At 59.7% G+C, this 24,060-nt stretch overlaps 1 protein-coding gene across 1 annotated transcript in view; it reads right to left on the bottom strand.

Annotated features, from left to right (window-relative positions):
• The window catches only part of SDC3 (syndecan 3), a 32,890-nt gene extending 17,473 nt beyond the window's left edge, over nt 1-15,417 (bottom strand). The window contains exon 1 of the mRNA XM_081305713.1: nt 15,183-15,417. Coding sequence (XP_081161839.1) covers nt 15,183-15,320 — 138 coding nt within the window. The 5' untranslated portion in view covers nt 15,321-15,417. The remainder of the gene's footprint in view (nt 1-15,182) is intronic.
• Between the last annotated feature and the right edge of the window lie 8,643 nt (nt 15,418-24,060).

Below are 24,060 nucleotides of genomic sequence, written 5' to 3'. Positions count from 1 at the left end.
CTTTACCTGCTAAGTGAGCATAACAGCGCTGACCTCAAATGCTAGGGGGGCTAAGTGAGGTGCTACGGACAAGGCCCTGCTGCTTCTTGGCTGATGACCACAGGCAAGCTGCCCGGCCTGCGCTCAGTGCCTTGGTGCATACCCAGGACCCTGGAGCAGACCAGGGGTCCTGAGGATAGAGCTCCAGTTCTCACACAGCAGGTGGTCAGCACACGCTCTCCTTCCTCCTGCCCTCTGCGGGGGCAGGGCATGATTCCTGCCACCCCAGCTTCGCCCCTTGACAATCTTTTCCGCCTGTTGCTGAGCACCTACTATGCGCCAGGCCCGATGGGGTGCTGCATCGAGGCTGTTCTCCCAAGGACTCCTGGAGGGAGAGACTCCCTTCCCAGTGTTGCAGTGAGCAATCCGCCTGGTTGAAAGTCAAGGTTCCATAAATACCCACGGATGATCGGCTCCAAGGATGAGTGCGATCCAAACTCCAGATACCAACGAGCTGGCGGGGCTCTGGAGAAACCAGAACCCTCGCTCCCACCGGTGGGAATGCGAAGTGGGACAGCCATGTTACAGAACAGGCTGGCGCTCCTTCAGAACGTTCAACAGAGAGTTCCCACATGACTCAGAAATCCTACTCCTATGGTATATACTCCAGGAAAATGAAAACACATGTCCACGTTCCAAAAAGAAAAAAAAAAAAAGCAACATTATCCATAATAGCCACAAAGTCTAAAGTAACCGAATGCCTATCCACTGACGAATGGATGAATCAAACACGGTACGTCCCCACAGTGGGTATCGGTCAGCAAAACAGTGACATTAATAACAATGAATTGCGGATGCGAGCTGGGTTTGAGTCAACCTGGAAAGCACTCTGCTAAGGGAGAGAACTGAGTCACAAAAGGCACATGTTGTATGGTGCTACTCAGATGAACTTTCCAGGATAGGCTGATCACAGAGACAGAGGTGGATGAGTGACTCTCTAGGACACTTAGGGAACAGGAGGCCACTGCTATGCACATAGGTTTCCTTACAGGGTGATAAGAACATCCTGAAGTTGGGGATGGTTGCACGACTCTGTCAACACACTAAAAAGCTTTCAATCACAGCACCACAGCCCCCAGCCACGGGGAATAAATCCCAACCCCCCCCCCCCGCCCCGTGGATGTGGAAGCCTCAGAGAGCGGCACCCTGCACACCCTACGCGCTCTTCCTGGGGTCTGCTGTGCTGCCACGTGGTACCAGAGTTCCTCTGTCCCTCCGTGTTAATGCCCGGGCCCCCTCTGTGTCATTACTCCTGCACTTTGGAGCCACTATTCAGTACGATAAGGGTCACCTGAAGACAAACCCTGGGCTACCAAAAACAGTCAACACTACCCAACGACGGGGCAGACAGTGGAGGCAGCCGGGTGGGTCCCATCCCAGGAGGACAGAACAGGATGGCTCGAGGTTTGATCACACTACGAAGAACGGTGAGCCTTTATTTAAAATTCATGAATTGTTTATTTCTGGGAATTTCCATTGACTCTTTGAAACCACAATTGACTGTAACGACAACTATGGGAAGTGAAAGCGTGGCCAGGGGACCACCGTCCACACATTATGGCACATGAGTCGAACCCCAGTTAAGCTGTGGTTTAGAAAGGAAGACATGTGAGACTGGGGCTCAGAGAGAGGGAGAAACTTGCCCAGGGTCACACAGCAGAGCCCAGACTCAGAGGCAGATCCTGCAGAGAAGCCCAGCGTTCCTCATCCGGATGACACCCTTGACCTGTCCTTGTTCTCTACTGGAGTCTCCCCCGACCAAGTCCTAGGAGAAGGCTCCATGACACCCACATTTGGACGAGCAAATGCCACTCCATGGCTCGCAGGTGGAAGAGGCCCAGGTCAGCGATGGTCTCCTCTGAGCTTTTTAAAGGCCATGTTGTCAGGGGTGGCCATTGGGAGGGGACAGGCTTGGCCCAGAGTCTTGAGAGGGACTTAGAGGAGGGAGGCCAGTCCGGATGCTGGTGGGCCGTCCCCTTGACCCCAGACCTCAGCTCCCCGCCTGCGCCCTCCATGGTCTGGGATACCCGTGGCTGGCCCGGCCGCCCTCAGCAGCACATGAGGATGCGACCCTAACAAGAGAGCGGTGAAGCTGAACCCAGGTTCCTCTATCCTGTCCCTGGCTGTCTGGGGTAGCCCTGAGGACAGTCCCCTGCCAGGGCTCCAGCCCCCCCTCCACTTGGCTCCCGGGCACCACCTCCACCCAGCCAGCTGGCAGCCGCCAAGCCCCAGGCTGGTTTCCACTCTCTCTTCTCTGCACAGAGGCGTCTGTCCTGAGGCTCGGGCTGGGCAGGTGTCAGCGGCACTCCCCCCCCCCCCCCCCCCCGCCCTGTGGGCGGGACTCGGTAGAAAGCCTAAAGCTCCCGCTTCCTCGGGTCCAGCCCCCCGCCACAGGGACCCCCTCTCTCCCTGGCCCTGTCTCATCTTCTCATGTCTCACTGTTCCCATGGGGGAGGCCACCGCACTGAACCTCACAGGTGCAGGGTAGAGGCCTCGAAGGATCCGGAAGAGGGGAGGCCAACAACTCCACAGGACCCCCTGCCCCTCTGACCCAGGGATGGGGTGGAGGAGACCCGACAGAACCCCGGCGCCCCTCCTGCCCTCCCCTGAGGCCTCCTGAGGCCCAGAGCTCCCCCCTGAGGTGTCCTGCGGCTCCTCCTCAGCCCAAGCACAGGCCAACCCATGAGCTGAGTCACACGCCCGCCAGGGCTTCGGAGACCCTGAGTGTCCTGGCCCATGGGAAAGTCCTCCCAGGTCCTCCCCCTGCAAGGCCAGAAGACCCGGCTTCTGCCCCTGCCCCTCCATAACACCAGCTTGACCCCCTTCCCCACAGGGAGCTGCCCCCCCCCCCAGGCCCAGGCCCCAGGAGATGAATGAATGAGTCCCAGAGGGTCTCAGGGAGCCAGAGCCTTGTAGAAGACAAAACTCATGAGAGAAGGACCCCAGCTAGAAAAGACGGGCCAAAAGTTGGACATCAGCCAGGGGGGTTGCTGGGACAGTGTTTCTCCAAGTTCCAGGCAAGAACAGGACGAGTGACTTCTACCTCGTTGGCCACAGAGGCCTCTCATGACCTCTGCCTGCTCCTCAGCCACGGAACCCTGAGTCCCTGCCATTCCCTACAGCACAATGGGAAGTGGCCCATTTACAGAGGACAGCGCAGGCTCAGAGGACAGGAACAGTTACCTGCCCAAGGCCACCCAGGAGGCAGGCAGCCTTCCCTGAGACACTCGTCCCTCCCAACACGGGAAGGAGGGGGCGCGGCCCACACAGCCTGGTGCAGCCCACAGTGCCCTGGGTGTGGGATGTGCCCCGGCCCCAGCATGCAGGGGATAGTGGCCTCGGAGCCCTCCCACCAGGAGCATCCTCACCACGCCTCACAACCTCAGGCGTTTGCCAACAGCACAGCCATCAGCAGCCCTGGTCCCCGCCTAGAAGATGTCAGCTGCACCCCCATAATGGGTCAGCCAGCTCATGCATTTCAAGGGTCCCAGGAGCTGACCCCTTCAGTGCTCAGCTCAGGCTTCACCTCCACTCAGAAGCATCCCCATTCCAGCCTTGTCCCTGGTGAACACCTCTCTGCTCAGGGACCTGAATTCGACATCTCCCACTTCATCAGGAATGTTCCAGCAGGAAACAGGCCTCCCCGAGATCAGAGTACCCCGGAGGCCCCCTGCTGAGAATTCCAACTGAGTCCTCATGGGTGGGCAGTCAAGGGAAGGGACCTGGCCTCTCCAACCCCAGCTGTCCCTGTCCCCAGGGACACACAGCACAGCCTTCTCTCCTCCTCTCTCCCGGCACAGCTGCACCCAGGGTTTAGTAAATTACATGTAACTGGATCTTTACAGGAACCCAAGGCTGAGTTTGGGGAATTGGGGAAAAGGAGTATCCCTGGAGGTTAGGCAGGAGACAAAGCTCTGAGCCTCTGTCCCCACCCCCGCCTTGCCTTAATCACCTAAGGAGGCCAGATGACCAGCTGCCCCTCTGGCCTGGGCTCTGCCCCTCCGGCCTGGGATTAAGAACTAGGATTAAGGATGAGCACTCCCAATATCTCAGAGCCCTAGCAACGTGTAGGCTTGCACGCTCACGCACCACGTGTGTAAGCACATTCAGGGCTTCCTGTCTTGATGCACTATGCGCGTCTGCCTGGGGTGGTCCAGGGTGGGCGGGCGCAGCTGTGTGGGTCTAGCCTGCTCATGCGGCACACGGGGCTGCATCTCTGCAGTGGCCCCTGAGCACCTGCAGGAGTGTATGTCCCTGTCCGTGTGCCTGTGCCTGCACACATTTCCAAGGATATCTGACCCTTTCAAGGCAGGAAGGGTATCTCCCAGCTTCCTCTGCCACCCTCCCAGAAGCCACAACCATCTGCAGTCACAGAGTTGGGGTGAGCCCTTAGTGGGAAGCAGGAGGACGGCAGTCGGGAGGGGCCACAGACACCTGGACCCCCACCCATCAGCACAGACCCAGCAACACATCTGCAGGCACAAAGCAGCCCCTGGCCCACATCTAAGTCCTGACCACCACCACCGTGGGAAAGGACCACCCCGCTGGGACCACAGCCTCACGGGTCGCTCTGGGCCATGTCTGCACCTGAGATGGCCCCCAAAGCCTCCCCGCTCCCACCTCATAGAAGAACAGGATCAGGCCAAGCCAGGCTCAGCTCCCGGAGCACAAGCAGGGGATGCAGGGGCTGCTCTGTCCCAATGCTGTGGTCAAGCTCAGTTACCTGCCTCAGGGTGAGGCCAGGGACTGACTCTTGGGGCTTTTTGTCCTCAAAACTCCAGAGGAAGGGAGTTGGGAGTTCTGGGCCAGAAGGGTGAGAAGTAGGGAAGAGTCCCTCCCAGCCTGGCCCCAGCTACCCCCTTGGCCCCTTAGACCCCTGCACCCAGGACAATCCTCAGTCCAGCCCCCCCCCAGTCACAGCCAGAGAGGAAGAGGCTCTAACCAGCCAGGGAAGGAGGGGCGGAGAGGCCTAAGGGAATCAGAGCAGGAGGAGGGAGAAAGGAGGAGGAGGAGGAGGGTGAGAGCAGGAGGAGGGAGAGGAGCTGCAGGAAAGACAGAGGAGGGAAGAGGTGGGCAGGAGGCAGGAGGGAGGAGGGAGGAAGGAGAGCTGCCCGCCCAGCCCCACCCTGGCTAGCCCAGAGCTGGGCCGTGGAAGTCCAGAAGGTCATCCACACCCTGGGTCCCTCAGCCTCAGCTGTGTCCCCTCAGGCCACACTCCACTTTCCTGGCTCCCAGGCTTAGGGATCACATGGGCAGGGGGTTGGGGAGAAGGGACAAGGTGTGACAATAGGGAGAACTAGAAATAAAACAGATTGAGGATGTGTGAATGCAAAGAAAAGAAACAATGTAGCAATGTCAGGATTGGGGAAATGAAACAGAGGGCAGCTGGGGAGGGGGAGAGCGATGATGTAATGGGGGAGCAGGCAGCAACAGTGTATCCCAGCGAGGGCTCCAGGGAGGTAACAGTGTAGCCCTGGGGGAGCCAGGAGCCAGGAACCAGGAAGCCGGGAACAGAGCTGGGGCTGGGCCAAGATTCCTCACCTGTGGAAGAGGAGCAGCGCTTGGGAACTAGAAGAGGGATGTAGGACAGAAGGAGGGGCCCCCTGGGCTCGGGAGCTGGGAAGAGAGGGCGTCTATACTGGGCACTGGAGGAAGAACAAGAGTTCACTGGAGAAGAGTCCACAGGTGGAAGAGCACAGGAGGGTGCTTGGTGCAACGTAGGTGAACAGGGCAAAGGGAAGAGGCTGGAAAAGTGCACTGAAGGGAGGTGACTTAGCACAGAGCCCTGGGCATGTGTGCAGCTGGGTGGTCAAGGAAGGCTTCCTGGAAGAGGGGGTGGACCTGGGTCTGCATTCTGGGCAGAACAGAGATAGGTAAAAAGAAGAAGCACGGTACAGGGGACGGAGCCCTACTCAGCACTGGGATGCAGTCCTTAGTCCTAGCTCCGTCACCAATTTGCTGTGTTGCCTTGGGCAACAAGTACCTCCCTGTACCTCTCAAGTACTTCTCTGCACTTCAGCTTCTCCAAGTGTAAAATAAGAGGCTGAACAACAGGATCTCAGAAGACATTCACTATGCCCCCACTGCAGTTCCACTTCGGGACAATGAACTTGGACAAAAGCATTTCCAGGCTTCCTTCCTAAAATCATTTCTGGTCCTCTGGTCTTTCCTCAGCCTGGGTTAGCCTCAGCCCATGCCCAACATGGACAGAAAATGGGACAGAGAACTGACCCACATGGACGTGAAGAGCCTCTGGGCTTTGGGCAACCCCCTACCCACAGCAGCCACACAAATCCAGGTACTTAGCAAGGGCCGCTTGGCCCTCAACTCCTCCTCTCTGGGCCCCAACCCCCTGCCCATGTGATCCCTAAGCCTGGGAGCCAGGAAAGTGGAGTGTGGCCTGAGGGGACACAGCTGAGGCTGAGGGACCCAGGGTGTGGATGACCTTCTGGACTTCCACGGCCCAGGAGGGTGGGCGCTCTGGGCTAGCCAGGGTGGGGCTGGGCGGGCAGCTCTCCTTGTGGAACATGAGCTGGGGCAGCACTCATGCATGAAACAGGACTCAGGGGCCAAACTACTAGGGTTCAAATTCCAACTCTGCCACTTACTAGCTCTATGACCTTGGACAAGTTACTTCACCTCTCTGTGTCTCAATCTCCTCTTCTGTAAAATCAAGATATTGCTCGCATCTCCCTCATAAGGCCACTGTGAGAATGAGGTGAGTTTTTATATATGAGGCATTTGGCAAAGTAACTCAACCCCTTTATAGACCAACACCCTGCCTGCCGGACAAGAAATGCGTTGGTTTGGACTCAGAGCCCAGCTTGTGAGCACTGGGGCAGGTTGAGGACCTGTGGGGATCAACCGTTCAGCCACAGAACAGCCTGGGGCACAGGCCAGGTCCCCAGGAAGTGAGTGCCCTGTGTGTGTCTGTTAAATGCATGGAGCAGTCCCTGCACCCAGAGGGGGTGCCTTCCCCTCCCCACGCGTGGCTCCCCCCTCCGCCTGGAGATCACTGCTTTCAACCACAGTTACGTCCCTGATGTCCCCGTCTCTGCACACCCAGTCCCTCTGCCTATTGACAGACAACCGTCCTTCAAGACCCGATCCCACGGACGCCTCGGCCATGGAGCTTCCCCTGAGTCACGAGTCAGAGCCAAGCCCTCACACCCCATCCCCTCCCCCACCTAAGTGGGAGCTTCCTGAGGCCAGGAGCCAAGCGGAGCCTCCAAGCACTGAGCACTTAGCACTGGCCAGAACCAGAGGGGGCATCCGGTCACCAGCAGGGTGGGGACAAGGACCCAGGTGCTGAACTCTGCCCCCCAAGAAACCAGACTCAAGGCCCAGGCCCCTGGTGGCCCGGGTTGGATGGATCAGGCCCCCCAGGGTTAGGGAAGAGTCCCCCTCCCCCACCTGTGGCCCAAGAGGAACCCAGGCAGGCCACGTGAAGAGGGTGGCCTCCCTCTCCAGCCCTGCAGGCCTGCGCTTCCTCCTGGTCACTCTCTGTCAGGCCCCAGCCTCTCTGGCCCTGGGTCTTTCTGATAGTCCCTCCACTGGGAAGACTGGAGGGGCCCCTGGGCCACTCCATCAATCTCCCCATTTCACAGATGGGAAGTGGAGACCCATAGAGGGAGACAGCTGTCTGCTACCCCGACCAGCTGGGGGGACCCCCCCACTGACGCGATGATGGTGAGGAAAGCGCCATCATGAAAGTGAAGGTGGCCACCAGCAGCAGCTTCCTCCCAACCAGCGTCCGGCTAGTCCTCTAGCTCCCCTCCCCAGCGCTGCCCGGCCACAGCCTGACAGTCGGGAACCAGCACCCCGTTGGACACAGGGGGAAACAGAGGCTGGTCAAGAGCCGGCCACCCGCACCTGCTCACCCTGTGAGCACCAGGGTCCCGCTAACTGCCCCACCTCTGAGGCCTCGGGGTCCCCATCTGTAAAATGGGGTCCCCACCTGCCCTGCAGGAGTGTGGTGAGGAGCATGCTGAGCACTGCAGGTACGGGGAGCACGGTCTGTCTGTGGGGCCAGGACATCACGGCCGCCACTGTCACACGTGTTTGTCTCCCTGCTCCTGCAGCACCTGGAGGGCAGCACCCAAGCAGGACTCAACGTGGACACCCCAGGCCCTGCAGCAGCCCGGCCCCGGGTTGGGACAGTGAGAGAACAGAAGATACCGACAGAGGCACCCACACCCCGAGGCCCCGGGGAAGGCAGCTGCGACAGGTCCCCAGGTATCCTGAGAGCACAAGTGCCAACAGCCCTGTCCCCAGCTCCCCAAGAGCCGTGCCTACTCGGTCCCCACAGGCCTCCCAGCATCTGCCCCCAAGCCAGGGGGAGGACAGGTCTAATGAGCCCCCCGCAGCCCCGGTGCTGGAGACTGAACTGGCAACCAGTGTGCAGCAGTTACGTTCCCGCATCCCGTGACGATGGTTAGAGATGGCTCTGGTTAGCGACTGGGCTGTGGGCGGGTGGGGCTGGAGGAACGGGGTCTGCCTGGCCATGTGGGGGTGCGGGGAGCTCTGGGGAGCCGGGAAGAGTCCCACCAGCAACCCCGAAGCTCACAGACATCCCAGAAGCAGAGGCAGGGCCTCGTCAGCACCGTCCCCTGTCCCGTCCCACCCCAGAAAGCCCTGGCCCTAACCTACATAGGACAGAAATCTGCCACCCGGGGGGCACAGCTTCAGAGCAGGGGACGGGGACCCAGCATCAGGCCCCGTCGCTCTGGCTGTGTGAGTCCTCTCTGTGAGGGGTGCCACCAGCCTGTGAGGGCAGCAGAAGACTCTGAGACCTCCTGGACCTTGGGTAAGGCCCAGGCCATCACCTGAGGGACGGCAGGCTGTGCAGGGGGCCATGTCTCCAGGGTCTCCCCGGGACCGTCACTCATCAGGCCGGGGCCTGGGGGATAAGCGGAGCATGGCCAAGATGCCCCCTGGCTGGAGAGCAAGTGGGAAGGCCCAGCGCCACCATGTCCTGGAGGGCCAGGACTGAAGGGCCCAAGGTCCACTCCTGTGCCTCCAGTCTGGGCTGCAGGCTGCCCAACGGCTCTGGAGAACCAAATTGTCCAGAGACTCAGCACCAGAAGGCGCTGGGAAACGCTTCCTCCCATCTGCCCTGAATCCTGCCAGCTCCAGTTGAGAGTCTTGGTCCGAGATCTCCCTTTTAGGGTGGTCCCCAGCCCAGGGTTCTGCTTTAATGATCCCCCACAATCATTAAACTTGGTCCCCACACTCTCTAAGGGGACCTGTCTACAAGCTCCTGTCCCTGGAGAACAAGTCCTCAGTAAGACCAAGAGAGGGGCAGGAGAAACGCAAACCCACGCAGGTGAGTGAAGGAAAACAGCATGAACAACCACCCGCACTTACTTTTGTGTATCACTTCACATTATTAATTCCCAAACAACCACAACTCTCCATTTTAAAGAAAAGATTGAAGCTCAGAGGGGTTAAGTGAATTTGCCAAGGTCACACAGCAAGAAGCTGAAAGAACCAGGATTTCTACCCTGGACTAATTGCGTCCAGAGCCCCTGCTCCTCCTACTTCAAGTTGTACCCTTAGGCCTGGTGGCCCCCAAACAGACATAGCACCAAGGCCTGAGAGGAGCTGAGGGGTGGGCACAGGCAAGCCTCAGGCAGGTGGACAACAGGGCGGTTGAACCCACTCCATCTTGTGTAAAAGGCCAGCACAGGCGTCCCTGCCCGGGCCCCCCCGCAGCCAGGTAGGAAAGGAGCCAGATCATTCACTGCACCCCCTCCCACTGCCGGCCCTCAGCCACAGCGGCTCAGACTCCCCTGTAATCACCACTTCCTGTTTGGCGCTAAGACTGGGCCTGGTCAGTGGGGGAGGGAAGCGGCCACCCCTCTAACCAGGGTCTGCTCAGGAGGGCCAGGGCGGAAGTGAAGTCTCCCGGCCTCCTGGAGTCCTGGGAGGCTGGGAGTCAGGGCACCTGGGGACAGGGCGGTGGGGAGGGGTTTCCCAGCGTGTGGTGGAATGTTCCAGGGGACAGAGGTCCGAAGGGGCTAGGGAGACAAGCCAGGTGGTCCAGGACCAGCCCAGCCTGCTCCCGCTAGCACAGTGTTGGGAGGGATGGCAGGAGCCAGGGGCTGGGCCGTGGGCAGCTCCCAGCTCTGGCCACCCTGCCCCCCCGGGAGACACAAAATCACAGGCTCCAAGAAGCTGGTTGGAGCCCAGAGCCACAGTCCCTCTGTCCTGGCCAGACACAGCTGGCCCCGCCTGGGTGCTCAGACCGCAGGCCTGCCCCAGGCAGCCCCCTGGCGCCTTCCAACCCATGGACACATGCCCTGGACGCAGCAAGACTGTCAGCCGCACTATTCCCCCACCCCACCCACACCCAGAGGGAGTCACAATCCAGGCTCCTTCTTTCCTCCATTCGTCGGTTAACTCCCTTGTGCATTCATCCACCCACTTGAACCATTCGGTTATGGGCCAAGTTGGTGTCATGGATCACACCTCAATTTAGCAACTGGGGAGGCTAGGCAGGAAGATCCCAAGTTCAAGGCCAGCCTCGGCAACTTAGGAGTAAAGACTAATAATAAAAAGGGCCCAGTGGTAGTGTCCCTGGGCTCCATCCCCAGTACAATAAATAAATTAATTGATTAATTCTGGGCCAGCCACTCAGTGGCCCCTGGGAGGTCCATGAGAGGGTACCCCAGGAAGCTCGTGGTCTGTGAGGAAAGCACCGTGACACACTCTTGTCTGCGGGAGACCCCGCCAAGCCACTGCCCTCTGAGTTTCACTCACTGTGAGGCTGGAGAGTGAGGGCAGAGGGCCAGCTCAGAGGCGGGGACACAGGTTTCGGCGCTGCACAACTCTCAAGGTCTGGTCACCACATGGGGGGCAGGCAGCACACATCCAGGGCGGTGGTGGGTGTTCAGAGCCCTCTCATCCTGAGGCCCCTCACCACACACAGTCATACGACTTCCCTCACCCATCCCGGGGGCTCTCAGAGGGGCCACTTTTACAGATGGCAGACCCCTATGAGGAGAAAGCGCCCGGGGCCAGGCATGGGGCGGGAAGCTTGCCCTTCACACTCCTATTCTCCCACTTTGCAGGCACTGAGAAGTTAAGTAACTTTCACAAAGTCACACAGCCACAAACCTTCCCCCATTCACAACTCAAGACGGCACCACAGACTTCCGAAGCGGTGGGAGAACTGAGTCGGAAGGGACACGGCACACACCTGTGAGGAACAGGTACTTGGTGAACAGTGACAGGTACAGTCAGGGTCCAGTCCCTCCCACCCCAGGGGCTGGGGGTAGGGAGGCCCCAGAGAGGTGAAGCAAAAGCCCAAATGGCACGGCAAGAGGGCACGGGATTAGGACAGCAGCCCAGACCTAGGAGCCTGCCAGGCCCTGGCCCAGTACAGCTGTGCGGCTTTGTGGCTGTGTGACTCTGAGTGAATCCCTTCATTTCTCTGTGCCCCATTTCCTCACCTGTAAAACAGAGGCTCTGATAACTCTGACTCAGAAGAAGCTCAAAAGGACTAACTGGCCAAAACATGCGTGGTGCCCACTCGGTGGGCCAGGCGCCCGGGTGGCGAGCTGCTGTTTCTATTGTCCAGCCTCAGGTGAGGCCCTGCCTCCACGTGCCCTCGGCACACAGGCTTGCAAGGTAGAGATGCTGTGGCCTCCCGCGGCCAGCGGGCTCCAGCCTTCAGAATGTCACTGATGCCCCTTGAATGTGGCCCGTCCCCCCCTTCCCCCCAAGAGGCAGACGCCCTCACATTCCCTGGCTGCCCCAGCTTCTTCCAGAGCCCAAGCCCAGAGCCGCCCCACGGGTACCACTGGGGGCAGCCCAGGGACCCAGGCCCAGTCCATGAGTGGGGAAGCCATTGCGGCTCTCCTGGACGGCAGGGCCCCCACCACCCCCAAGGCAGGGGCCACAGGAGACCCTCCAATCAGCTGGAGGCCTGCTCTCCCCAGAGGGCAGAGCTCCAGGTTCAGATCCGTCACCCCTCGCCCACAACGGTCCTGCGAGTCAAGTATCTGTCCCCAAATGATAAGAAAATGGAGAGTCAGGGAAGGGGACCGCTTGCTCCATGGCATGTGACAACCACTTTTGGAGAGAGTTCAAAAGTCACCTCCTCCAGCAAGTCCTCCTGGCTCTCGAGGCTCCCTCCTGGGAAGGCCGGCCTCAGGCCCCTGAGACGCACCACACTCAGTCTCCTCAAGGGGCTCCTTCCCTCATCGCAGCCTCCCTGAGGCTGACACCTCCTATCCCCACTCCCAAGTCACACAGCTGGTGTCCACCCCTGGAGCCCTGCTGCCTGGGGAGTCAGGCTGCAGATCCCTTCACTGTCCCTGGGCTCATCCCCCAACACCTGGGAGGGAAGGATGTCCCCCAAGGACCTGGCCTGGAACAGCTCAGAGCCCCCAACCTTCACCTTTTCTAGTAAGGACAATCTGGCCCCAGCAACCCGAGGCTCACAACCACAGCAGCATGGAGCAGCAGCCGGGGGCCACCAAGGCTTCCAAGAGCAGGAGTGGGCGGGAGCAGGGACCCTGCCCTGATGAGTGGGTCACACAGTCACCCACCTTCCCCTCCCCACCCCTGCCACCACCCAACCACAGAATGACAACTCTATAAAGAGCATGGAACCTGAGCCAGGCATGGGGCAGGAAGATTGCCCTTCGCACTCCTATTCTCCCACTTGGTAGAAGTGGAAGACGAGGCACTGAGAAGTTAAGTCACTTTCACAAAGTCACACAGCCACAAATCACTGAGCTCCCATCCCTGAGAGCATTCAAAGCCTAAGGGACACCTGGGATCCCTTCCGGGCCTGGACCTTTAGAAGACCGAGTTCTTAAAGCTGCATTTCCAAGATCTCCACTCTCCAAGCCATTGCAGGGAGTGACTGGGTGGAGCAGCTGAGGTGGCTCTGGAAGGAGATGCTCCTCAGAAGGTCACCTGGCAGTCCAGGAGTGAGGACTCCCCAAGGGGAGATCACCCCCTCATATACACAGGTGGACCCAGGGGCCACCCTTTCCTCCCCTGCTAGACCCAGCTGTTGCCCACCCGCTGATGTCCTGAGAAGACCCCACCCCAAGGCCACACCTAGAGCCACCTGGCTGGGGCTCTTCTGGTCTAACAGCCTCGCCTGATACAGGCATCACCCTCTTCTGAGGGGTGGCATCCCTGCCCACCAGGCACCACCCACTGACCCTTTGCTTCCCAGGCCAGATGAGGCACAAGAAGGGTGACAGCCTTCTTCAACAGCTGGACCCCTGGGGAGATGCAAGGCCCAGAGTGACACCATGTTCCCCTCCCACCTCTGCTGCACCCCTGGTCTGCCCGATGCCAAGCCAAGCATGGAGCCTGAGACCAGAGCCTGGGGGCGGGCAGAGGGCTGCTCGATCTGCCACCCGGCACAGGCTCAGAGCCAGGACAGCCCTACCTCAGGGGCACCCTGCCTTGTCAAGGTCCTACTATGCACCAGATCCTGAACCGCTCTCGTTTAATTCCTCTCTCTACTCCACCGAGTGCCAAGCACAAGCCTCGTTTCATGGCTGAGGAGCAGGTGCCAGCCAGGGAACGACTTGCCCAGCCCCGCGTCCCACCTGGCCTCCTGTCTCCAGAACTTTGTCCTGTGCTCCTTATCGTCACTTGCTCCTCCTGGGTCTGCGTGCATGCCAGCTATTCTCACCCCTGAGGAGGGTGTCTTCAACCCCATTTCACAGAGAGGAAGCCCAAGGCTGACCAGTGGGACAACCTGCCCAAGAACAGGTGGTAGTATTGGGATTTTGACCCTGAACAGCGATTCCCAAATTTTTAAGGATCTAGAAATGCAGCTGAGAAAGGGTCCCCAGTGGCTAGGACAGGCCAGGTGGCTATCCTTCCTAGGGACCTCTTCCCCTCAGCCCCCAGGGGAACTGGAGATGAGGCAGGAGGCCAGTCACCTCATGGGTGCCCTCCCCACCCCAGATGGGGAAGGCTGATGAGGAACCAATCCTGAAGCCCCTGCAGGGACCCTCTCTAGACAGACTGGCGGCTGGGGCTGGAAGAGGAGGGCGGCTCCAGGCCAGGCAGCCTGGGAGGACGGACCCCTCCTTCTTAGCCCAGGGGATGGGGCCAGGGCATCACTTTTCCTAGAGCTGCCCAAGAGGTGGGACCTAACCAGCTCCCGGTACCCCACCCTGGATCTGGGCAAGTGCCACAGAAGAACTCACTTGGGACCTGGGTCCCTCAAAGGGGAGAGGTGGTTCTTCCTCCAACCCCTTCCTCCTGCTTCCTGATGGAGCTGGGACCAAGTTCAACCCCCAGCTGCTGCAGTCACTCCAAGGGACATTCAGGGGTCACCTCCCACACATCTCTACCTGCACACATGTGCCTCCCTCAAGGGTCCTTGCTCATGCTGAGGTCACCCAGTCACTCACGCACACACACTCTGATGGGCCAAGCACACGCCCACCAGAGGTCTCTCCACACTGGATCCCTGAGCTCCTGCGGGCACACATGGCCAGGGTCCTAGTGGCCCAGCCGGTAACAGTGCACAATGGGTCACCCTCACTCAACCACCCACAGGGGGCATGGTGGCATCGGCACAGAGAGTGGGCACACCCCACAGGTCCCAGGGCTCCTCACTGGGGTGGCCACGCTGCACACACACTGGGTCACCTTCACCAAGTCACCCTCCCCCGCCCCCTCGGGAGTCCCCACTGCCCTACTGGTGGCTGGGGGGAGGCGACCTGAGAGAGATCCAACGCACACCCTCCCCCAGCAGAGGAATCCCCCCAGCAGAGGAATCCGCCCGGCTCCCAAAAGTGGCCGCGGTCTGGGCACTCCCACGAGGCAAGCGCCGCGCTCACTCTCGCCCCAAGACACACCCAGCCCCGCGACCCCCGCCGGCCACCAGGCCCTCGCGGTGCCTCTCGGGCCGCGGCGGGGGACCCCGCTCCGCCCGCGGGAGGCGGTCCACCCGGCTGCCCGGGTGGCGGGGACCTGCGGGGACCTGCCGTGACCCGCGCTCCCGCCGGGGCCTCCCTCGAGGGAGGGGTCCTCCGGGAAGGGGACGAAGCCCCGAGCGGCGGCGGTGGCTCCCGGGCGGTGGGGGAGGGGCTGCGGCCCGGGCGGGGGTCCCGGCGGGTCGCCGGCGGGTGTCCCCGCGGGGCGGGCGCGTCACTCACCCCCGCGGCGCGCCCGGCCAGCAGCAGCAGCAGCAGCGGCGGCAGGAGCAGCCCGCGGGCCCCGGGCGCGGCCGCGGCCCCGTTCCCGGCTGCGGCCCCGCGGGCGGCCCCGGCGCGGTGCGGCGGCCCCGGCTTCATGGCGGCGGCGCCTTTGTTCCGGCGCTGGCGGCGGCGGCGCGGCTCGTCGGGCTCCGGCTCGGGGCCGGCTCCGGCTCCGGCTCCGGCTCCGCCTCGCTCGCGGCTCCGCGCCCACAGCGGCCGCGCCCGCAGGAAGCGTGCGCCGCCGCCGCCACCGGGCCGCCCCCAGCGCGGCGGGCGGGGCGGGCTGTGCGCGGGTGCGCGCGGGGGTGCGCGCGAGTACGCGGGAGTGCGCGGGGGAGCGCGCGGGGGTGCGCGGGGGTGCGCGCCGAGTTGCGACCCCCGCCCGCCCCGCCCCGCCGGTCGCGGCAGGCTCGAGCCCGGGGCTGCGGGACCCAGTTCCGTTCCGCGCGCCCTCCCCCGCCGCCGGAGGGCTGAACCCGAGGACCCCGCGGGCCATGCCGTTCCTTCTAGGGTCCGAGGCGAGGCGTGGATGGCGTGTGTGTCCCCAACCCAGCAGCCTCCTGTGGGCTCCATTCATTCCAGGACTCCCATCTTCACCCCACGCCCCAGCCAGCCTAGGAAGGGGCCAGAGATTACCCAAGACCCCGACCTTCGTGTCCTCAGAATGCGGACGGGCTGTTGCCCTCAGACTAGGCCTGACCCTCCCTGGGCTTCAATTCCCCCCACCCCCGCCCCCGAGACCACCATGGAATGGGAGTGTGGGGTGTTGACTTGGGCCCTGTCACTAGGGTTGGAGAGGAGATGGTGGGCAGCCCCATGGTAGCCCGGCTTCCCCAGGTGAGACTCAGATTCCTCCCAGTAGAATGGAGACCACTCCCTGTAGGCACAGTGGGAGTAAAGAGCACCTCTGGGTGACCCGAGCCCCGGAGGCCTTGTTGTGTTTGGGGTGGTTTCTCCTTTGCTTCAGTCTCCATCTGATGTCCCACAGTCTCCCTATTTATTTGAGTCCCTGCTGCAGTTAGTCACTGCTGACCCCCACGCCAGCCTTGCCTGGCATGCAGTGGGTGCTCAATACAAATTCACAGAATCACGAGGTGTGGTGGCACAGGCCTGTCTTCACATGGACTTGGGAGGCTGAGACAGAGGGATAGTAAATTTGAGGTCAGCTTTAGCAACTTGGTGAGGTCCTAGGCAACTTAGCAAGGCTCTGTCTCAAAATAAAAAATAAAAATGGGCTGGGAACGTGGCTCGGTGGTTAGGCACCCTGGATTCAATCCCCGGCACAGAGAAACAACAAACCAACCTGCAGAATCAAGGAGTACGGTTCTCATTCACCTGAACTCACCCCACACAGGTGTTTTGGGGAGAGAGGGGGAGGGTTAAACACTTATTAATCCCTGAGCACATGTCCTTGAGCAAGCACTTTCCTTGGATTATCTTGTCAACATCTCAGGAGCTCCCTGAGGTCGGAACTGCTGATAGCTCCACTTCTTTGGTGAGGAAACTGAGGTTGTTTGCTGATGATGGCGAATTCACTTTTGCTCTGGCGCCTGGGTCCCTGCACCCAGTTCAGGGCCTGCTGGCAGGAAGAGGGATCTGCTGTCAGCCCAGGGGTGTGGGTGGAGCTCGGAGGCAAAGCACTTGCCTAGTATGCTCAGGGCCCTGGGTTCTATTCTACCCAGCAGCAATGAAAACACACACACATACACACACACACACACACACACACCTCAAAACTGGAGCCGTTTGCCTGAGGAAAGAATAGTGGAGCAGACAGGGGCAGGCCCGGAAGGACATACCCCTGGGAGTAACCGTGGCCTCTGGGTGTCAGGGCCTGCAGCCCCTTGGGAGTAGTCCAGAAAACAAAGGTCAGCTCAACCTAAGGTAGAGATGTGTTAAAAGGGGTCCCTGAGGGGAGAGGGAGTAAGTCGGTTCCTAAAGGGTGTGTGAGCCCAGGCTAGCTGTCCTTAGGCAGACATCCTGCAGAGAGAGAGGGAGAGTGTTCAACTTTGTGATTCAAAAATCCCTAGGACACCAGGCACAGTGGCTGACATCCCAGCCACTCAGGAGGCTGAGGCAGGAAGATCACAAGTTCAAGGACAACCCCAGCATCTTAGTGAGGCCCTATCTCAAAACAAGGGTTGAAAGGACTGGGGGATCTGGCTCAGTGGTAAAGCACCCCTGGGGCTCAATCACCAGCATCCCCACACCCCAAAAAAATATTCCTAAGAATTCTGAGATCCCAACCTATGAAATCCCATTCCCAAATCGTTTGGAATTGAGCCATCTCCTTGGGGAGCTGGATGGGGAAAGGCTGGGGGCCGTGCAGATGGGGAGTTGGTCTTGGTGGAACAGCACAGCCTGGAGCTGGAGAGGTCTGGCTCTGGGTGGGTCAGTACCTGGGTTCCAATCCCAGTTCTGCTGTTACTTTGGACATGTTTTCTGGACTACCTCCAAGGGGCTCGGGAGGCTGAGACAGGAGGATCCTGAGTTCAAAGCCAGCCTCAGCAACGGTGAGGCCCTAAGCAACTCAGTGAGACTCTGTCTCTAAATGTAGTACAAAATCGGGCTGGGGATGTGGCTCAGGGGTCGAGTGCCCCTGAGTTTAATCCCTGGTACCAAAAATAAAATAAAGGAAGGGACCCGGATGTGGACATAAAATTCCCTTCCAGAGAGGCTGAGAAGACCAGCAGGAAGACTGGCTCTGAGGGACCAAGAGGTCCAGAGTGAGGGTTAGGAGGAGCCAGATGCCAGCACGGTGCACAGGAGGACTTCTGAACACAGAGGCCAGTGGCTATTGTGAGAGGGGGTGAGTACTCTGTTTTGGGAGGTGAGCAAGATGCAGGGGGCCCTGCGGTCACCCTGTAGAAACTAGGCAGGGAGCAGGACCATCCGGCTTCTGGAAACAGCAGCCTCTTCCCTATGCCTGGAGAAGCGGGGAGGGGTGTGTGTGGAGAATCTTTGGCCAGGCCAGGAGCGCCACCTGCTGCTCCTCAAAGACCCTGGTCGCAGCCAGAACAAAGGTCGGGACCTCGGGGACCAAGCTCCCCATGCCAGGGCTCCCGGGCTCCTGGAGCTCACAGACGCACACATCCAACTCCCTCAAGCACGGCACCTCCACACAGTCACCTGCCCCTGCATTGGGCCATGTCCCAGCCCCATCCACAGTGCCACTACACCCCGCAGGCATGTGATGCTGTCCTCTCCCGGCACAAACTCTCGCAGCCCACCTGGCCCCGCAGTCACATCATTTCCTCTGGGAAAGCTTCCCAATGACCTTGGGGTGAGCTTCGCTGGTCCCGCTCTGCCCAATATCCTGATCACACCCGTCCTGCATCCCGACCCTGTTTCCAGTTTCTACTGTCTGTCTTGGCTGGAACTGAGGGCATCCCCAACAGACAAGGGCTCAAGTACAGCTACTGCTTTAGGACATGCACACGACATCATCCCCACCTTCCAGATGAGAAAACAGGGCACAGGGAAGTGGGGGACAAGCCCAAGACCCCATAACTGGCAAGTGAGGCCAAGATCTTGATCCTGACTTTTAGCAATGACACTTGCAATGACAGGTCTGGCGGCTGGGAAGTGTCTGCTGATGACTTAGTCACTGAGGAGCCACTCACCAACCTGGGGACACAGATGAAGCCCAGCACCCCAAACCCCTGCCCATGTCCCAAGCAGCTGTACCACTCCCACCCAGCCTCACCCGGGGACCTTCCCCTACCCTCCTGGTTCTAACAAGGCAACCAAGGGTACGCCCAGGCTCAGCACACGGTGGGTGCTCACAACCCAGAAGGCTGGCTAACCAGACTGGTTCTTTAGAAGGCAATGTACCCAGTAATAACTAGAGCGCCCTTGCCAGGAGAGCAAGTTCCCGTTACTCTTCTCACTGTCCTCCCAGGGTTGCTGCCAGAAGGACCAAATGAGCTGACTCTTCCGAGAGAGCCTGGCGTCCAGGAAGCACTGTATATGTTTTTGCTCTTTACTTTGTCCCCTTTTAACAGTCAGAGAATCTAGGGCTCAGAGAAGTTAAGTAACTTGCCCCAGGTCACACAGCCTAAAAGTGGGTGAGCCAAGATTTGAACCAGGCAGTGTGATGACAGAGCTTTAGCTTTTAGCACTGTGCCTTGCTATCCTCATGGCCTCAGGAGGATTTAATGAACCGGGCTTCCCAAACACAAGTGCCCTCCCCGCTCAAGACTACCACAGGGCCTGGAACACAACTCCCTGTCCCCCTCCCCCACCTCTAGTCCACCCCCTCCCCACTACAACTTCCTGATTTGCCCTGGAGTCAGGAAGGAGGCCAAAGCACAGCCTTGCTTCTGGGAAAAGCCCAAAGGGTCAATGACTCTCAAAACTCAGAAACTAAAACAATGTTCTCGCAGGAAAGCTCCTGATGGGGAAGACTCAGAGTCCTCTCTGGAAGACTTGGGGAGACTCAGAGGCCTTTTGCTGTAGAAGTCTAGTGTGGTCGGTAGGGTTAGAAGGATCCACAGGCCAGGCCAGAGGTGGGGAGTGTTGGTCCCCACCTGGCTGTGAGGTCCCACGGGGCCACGCCCCAACCTTGGCTCTGGGCAGGCTGGGTGAGCTCTGCCGGAGGCCCCTCTGCGCTGGTCCGGCCCTGTGTGGCTGGTGGCACCCCAGCGCAGCCAGGTCTGGGACCAGAATTTGCACGTGGGTCTCTCCTAGGCCTGTTACCTGGGAATTGACCCTCAGGGACAGCGGGGTGGAGGGGAGGGAGCAAAGCTGGGCTGGCCTTGCAGGAGGGGCCAGTGGAGCTGCAGAGACCCCCGGCAGCCCCCGTGTGGGGCAGGTCTGGCCAGGCCTGGAGCAGGGGTTCTGCAGGGCAGAACAGGGCTCAGGGACCTCGGGGACCTCAGTGGGGTGGGGCCTGGCTCCTGGAACCTGAACACACAGGCTGGGAGGGGACCACAGGTGCAAAACCGGGAACAGCCTGGGAGGGAGCGAGCAGAGGAGGAGACCGAGCTGCGGCCCGCTCATTCAGCCACTTCGCCTCTGAGCAGAAGCGGAGGAGTCCAGGGGGCCTGGAGGGAGGCCCACCACGTGGGGAGTCCAAGAGGGTCATGTGTGAGTGACTCTGGGACTGTTCTGGGGCTGCGTGCACCACCCCCTGGGGTGGAAAGAGCTGTCCCCTGCCACCCCTGTCATCTGCCCATTTCACAAGTGAGGAGAGTGAGGCCGGAGGAGGGGGAGCTCCTGGCCCCAGGTCAGAGCCTGTGGCGGAGCTGGGAGCCGGTCCCTGCCCCCTGTTCCCTAGGCCCTCTGCCCTGCGGTCTGCGGGAACTCCTGCCACTCTCAGGTCAGGTTCAGGGCCAGGCGAGGCTGGGCGGGGCTTGGGCAGGGGAAGAGGGCAGAAGGGGGCGGGCCAGGCGACCTCCACCCTGAAGCGGCTCCACGAAGGCTGCCCCCACCTTCCTGGGAATAAACTGCACATTTAGAGTCATTTTCCTGGAAGAAGAAAAATAAACTTCCTAAAAATATGTGTTCCCTCTCACCTCTCCGGCGGGAGCAGCCCAGCTGCAGAGCCAGGGGCGGAGAGCCTGCCCAGCCCCCGCCGCGGGTCACTCTCAGCACTGTCCTCCTGGAGGCCCCCGCCTTGTTTCTTTTCTGATACTGGGGATTGAACCCAATGGCATTGTACCACTGAGCTGTAGCCCCAGTCCTTTTGATTTTTTTTTTTTTTTTTTTTTTATAATTTTGAGACCTCACTGAGTTGCTGAGGCTGGCCTCCAACTTGGTGTCCTCCTGCCTCAACCTCCCAAGTAGCTGGGACTCCAGGAGAGGGCCCTGGCCATCCTGGAGATCCTTGACACACGTGGGGTTAGGGGGTGTTGGTTTGTTTTTAGGATTCTGGGTGGGCAGCACCGCAGCGAGCTTGGAGCAGGGGGTGAGCTGTGGGTGGGCACAGGCCTGGCACTGAGGGAGCACCCGTGCGGGTGTGGGGGGGTGAGAAACACATAGGTGACTGCAATCCAGTGGGATGTCCCTGCTCTGTCCCTTGTCCTGGCCATGTGCATCTGGTAGGCACTTTCCCTGCCTGGATGTGGGGGAGCGGGGTAGGGGAGCCTGGTGTCCCATCCTAGCTCTTGACCAGTGTCTCCCCAAAATCCAGGCGAGGATCACTAACAGCTCAGGACTTAGCTCAAGTCACTCTTTGCATGAAACCAGGAGACAGGAGACAGAAGCTGGGGCACCTCTGGGGGGCTGAGGCTCCCTGGGAGTTGCTGGTGAGGCTTTGTCCGAAGACCTGTGTCCTCAGGGGCTCTGAGGAGCCTGGGGGTCTCCAGGAATCCAGGCCAGCAGCGGGGGCAGGTAGGCAGGCCTCCTCTCAGCTGGAGGGCAGGTGTGGGCTGCAGGCTGTTCTGGGCACAGCCATGTTCCTGCTGTTGAGTTCTCTCCTGGGGAACAAGTTACCCCAGACCCAAGGTTTAGACAACCATAGACTAAGGCGGGTCAGGAAGCTGGGAGCCCCCCAGGTGGTGGCGGTGGTCTGGGAAGGGTCTCCTGAGACGGCAGCGAGGGCATCAGTGGGGCTTAATCCTGACCAGCAGGACCCATCAGGGCTGCGTGAATGTCCCCCGAGGAAGCAGAGGTTGTAAGGTCTTGGGTGACCTAGCCTCAGATGTCACACTCTGCCCCTTCGCAAGGTCCTGCTGTTTCTGTGGTGACACCCAGTCCTGTGGGCAGCGACTTCACAAAGGTGAGAATATCAGGAAGCTTCTTGGGTGACTGACTTTGGTCTTGGAGAGTGCACTAGGTATTGCATCTACCTTCTGGTGTCCCAGTTTGGAGGATAAATTTGTCACCCTAGTGAAAATTCAAAGAGCCCCAACAGGGAAAAATCAGAGACAATGATAATAATAACTGCCACCCCTGGCCGTGCGCCCAGTCCTGTGCCAGGGACCTCCAGTTTACCTTGTAAAGCAAAACTGTTGTTACCCCATTTTACAGATAAGAGGAATAAGAAGTCAGGTGACTTACAAAGGTCACACAGGGCCAGCTGGAGATAAAATTTGAAGCCATCAGACTTGAGAAGACTTGGAGGTGTTGGTGGTTTGTGAGTTTTACCAGCCAGTGATGTGGCCGCAGGAGACCTCAGGACCTTGGGCTGCTCTCCCCAGCCCCACCCATCAACCCCATACCAGCCCTGGGAGAGAGGTAGTCTTGGGCTAAATTAATACCCCAGGTGGCTTCTGGGGAAACTGAGGCCCAGAGAATTCAGAGATGTTCCAGGAGTGACCCAGCAAATCAAAGGCAAAGCTTGGGCCTCTGCCACGTCAGTCACACCTTCCCGTTCCCAGCCAGAGGGCTCAGCCCTCTGGGGCAGGAAGGGATGAAGGAGGGGAAAGGCAGATGCCAGAACTCTGGTGACCTCTTCTCCCTGGCAAGATTCCAGACAATGCCTCTGAGCCATCCCAGCCCTGACCCCTAAGCCCAAGGCGTCCTCGATGCTTGCTCTGGGCGGCCGCCCCCTCGTGTGGCTGCAGCCGGTAAATACAGAAAATCTCAGGTTCTCTCCCCGTGGGGGGTGCCTCACCACCCAAGAGAAGGCAGCCACTGTGGCGGCTGGCAGGAGGTTGCCAACAGACAGCCATCAACAGAGCCCTGGACTGGGCGTCAGGGGACACAGGTGAAACCCTCCCCTTGCCACTGACCCGAATGGAGCTTGAGTCTCAAGTCCTCACCTGTACAAAGGGCTGAGAGGTCAACCCCATCTACTCCCCAAGGCTTTCTCAAGGACCAAAGACACCACAATATGGAGGTGCTCAGGGTCAAGGCCTGTGACCACACAACCGAGGGAAGAATGGCCACTGGAAGGACTCTGGAAGAGACACAGGGACGCAGGTGGTGGCAGTCCCAGACATGGCCTCCTTGGGGCAGACTCTGGGAAGCTCAGGCTGCAGTGACAGGGGCTCTACCCTGGCGAGCGGAGGGGACACTGCAGGCCCGCAGCTGTCTGAGCCCAGGACTTGCTGGAGAAGCCAAAACAGTGTCTCCCATCCATGCCTCTGAACTGGGGGTAATAGCCACATTCTTTGCAGGTTTGCTGCAAGAACAGTCAGAAGAACACGTGGAACCCCCTGGGCACACAGCAGCTAGTTCCCGATAAGTAAATATGGTCTTTCCATAATGACCAAAACCTGTGCACAACCATTGGGTGAGTGAGGTTAAAGAGAGAAAAATGGAGGCCCACATTTCCTACTGAAGTCTGTCTCCCTGGCTTGCAGCTGCTTGTTGAAATTCTAACAAAATGGGTCTGGGTGGCAGATAACATTTATTATTCCAATGTGTTGGGCACTGTTAGAAGTGACCTAGTTTAATCCTCACAACCAGCCCTACACGTAAGTACTAATATTCTCCCACCTTCCAGAGAAACTGGGTCTCAGGCACAGCCAGGGGAAAAGGGCAGTTGGGACCAAACTTCAAATTTAATCCTGACGCTGAAGCTTCCCAGGCCTCAAAAGGAGGTGGCAGTGAGAACACTTCTCTTCTAGAGCCCTGCTTGCTACCACTAAAAGCTGAAAGACCCAAAGCAAATCAAAACCTGCTGAAGAACATGCATCAGCAGGCGGGGGGCGGGGAGCAGACACCGCGCAAGCTCACCAAAGCTCTGAGGTTTAGCCTGTCTTTTGAGACTCTTGCTTTCCAAAGGCCACAGATAGCAAGCAAATGAACCCATCTGTGGCATGCATGCTATCTGCAGGCCATGAAGGCCCACAGTGGGATGACTTTGGGACCAGCCCAGCCACAGGTGCCAAAGCAGGATCAGGTCCTACACAGGAACCCTGCAATGGCCGCAGCTGCCTCCCTGCCA

The sequence above is a fragment of the Spermophilus citellus genome, assembly GCF_964194105.1.
Source record: "Spermophilus citellus genome assembly, chromosome: 9".
NCBI lineage: Eukaryota > Metazoa > Chordata > Mammalia > Rodentia > Sciuridae > Spermophilus > Spermophilus citellus.
Note: the sequence above shows the minus strand (reverse complement) of the source record. Positions and strands in the feature narration are given on the sequence as shown.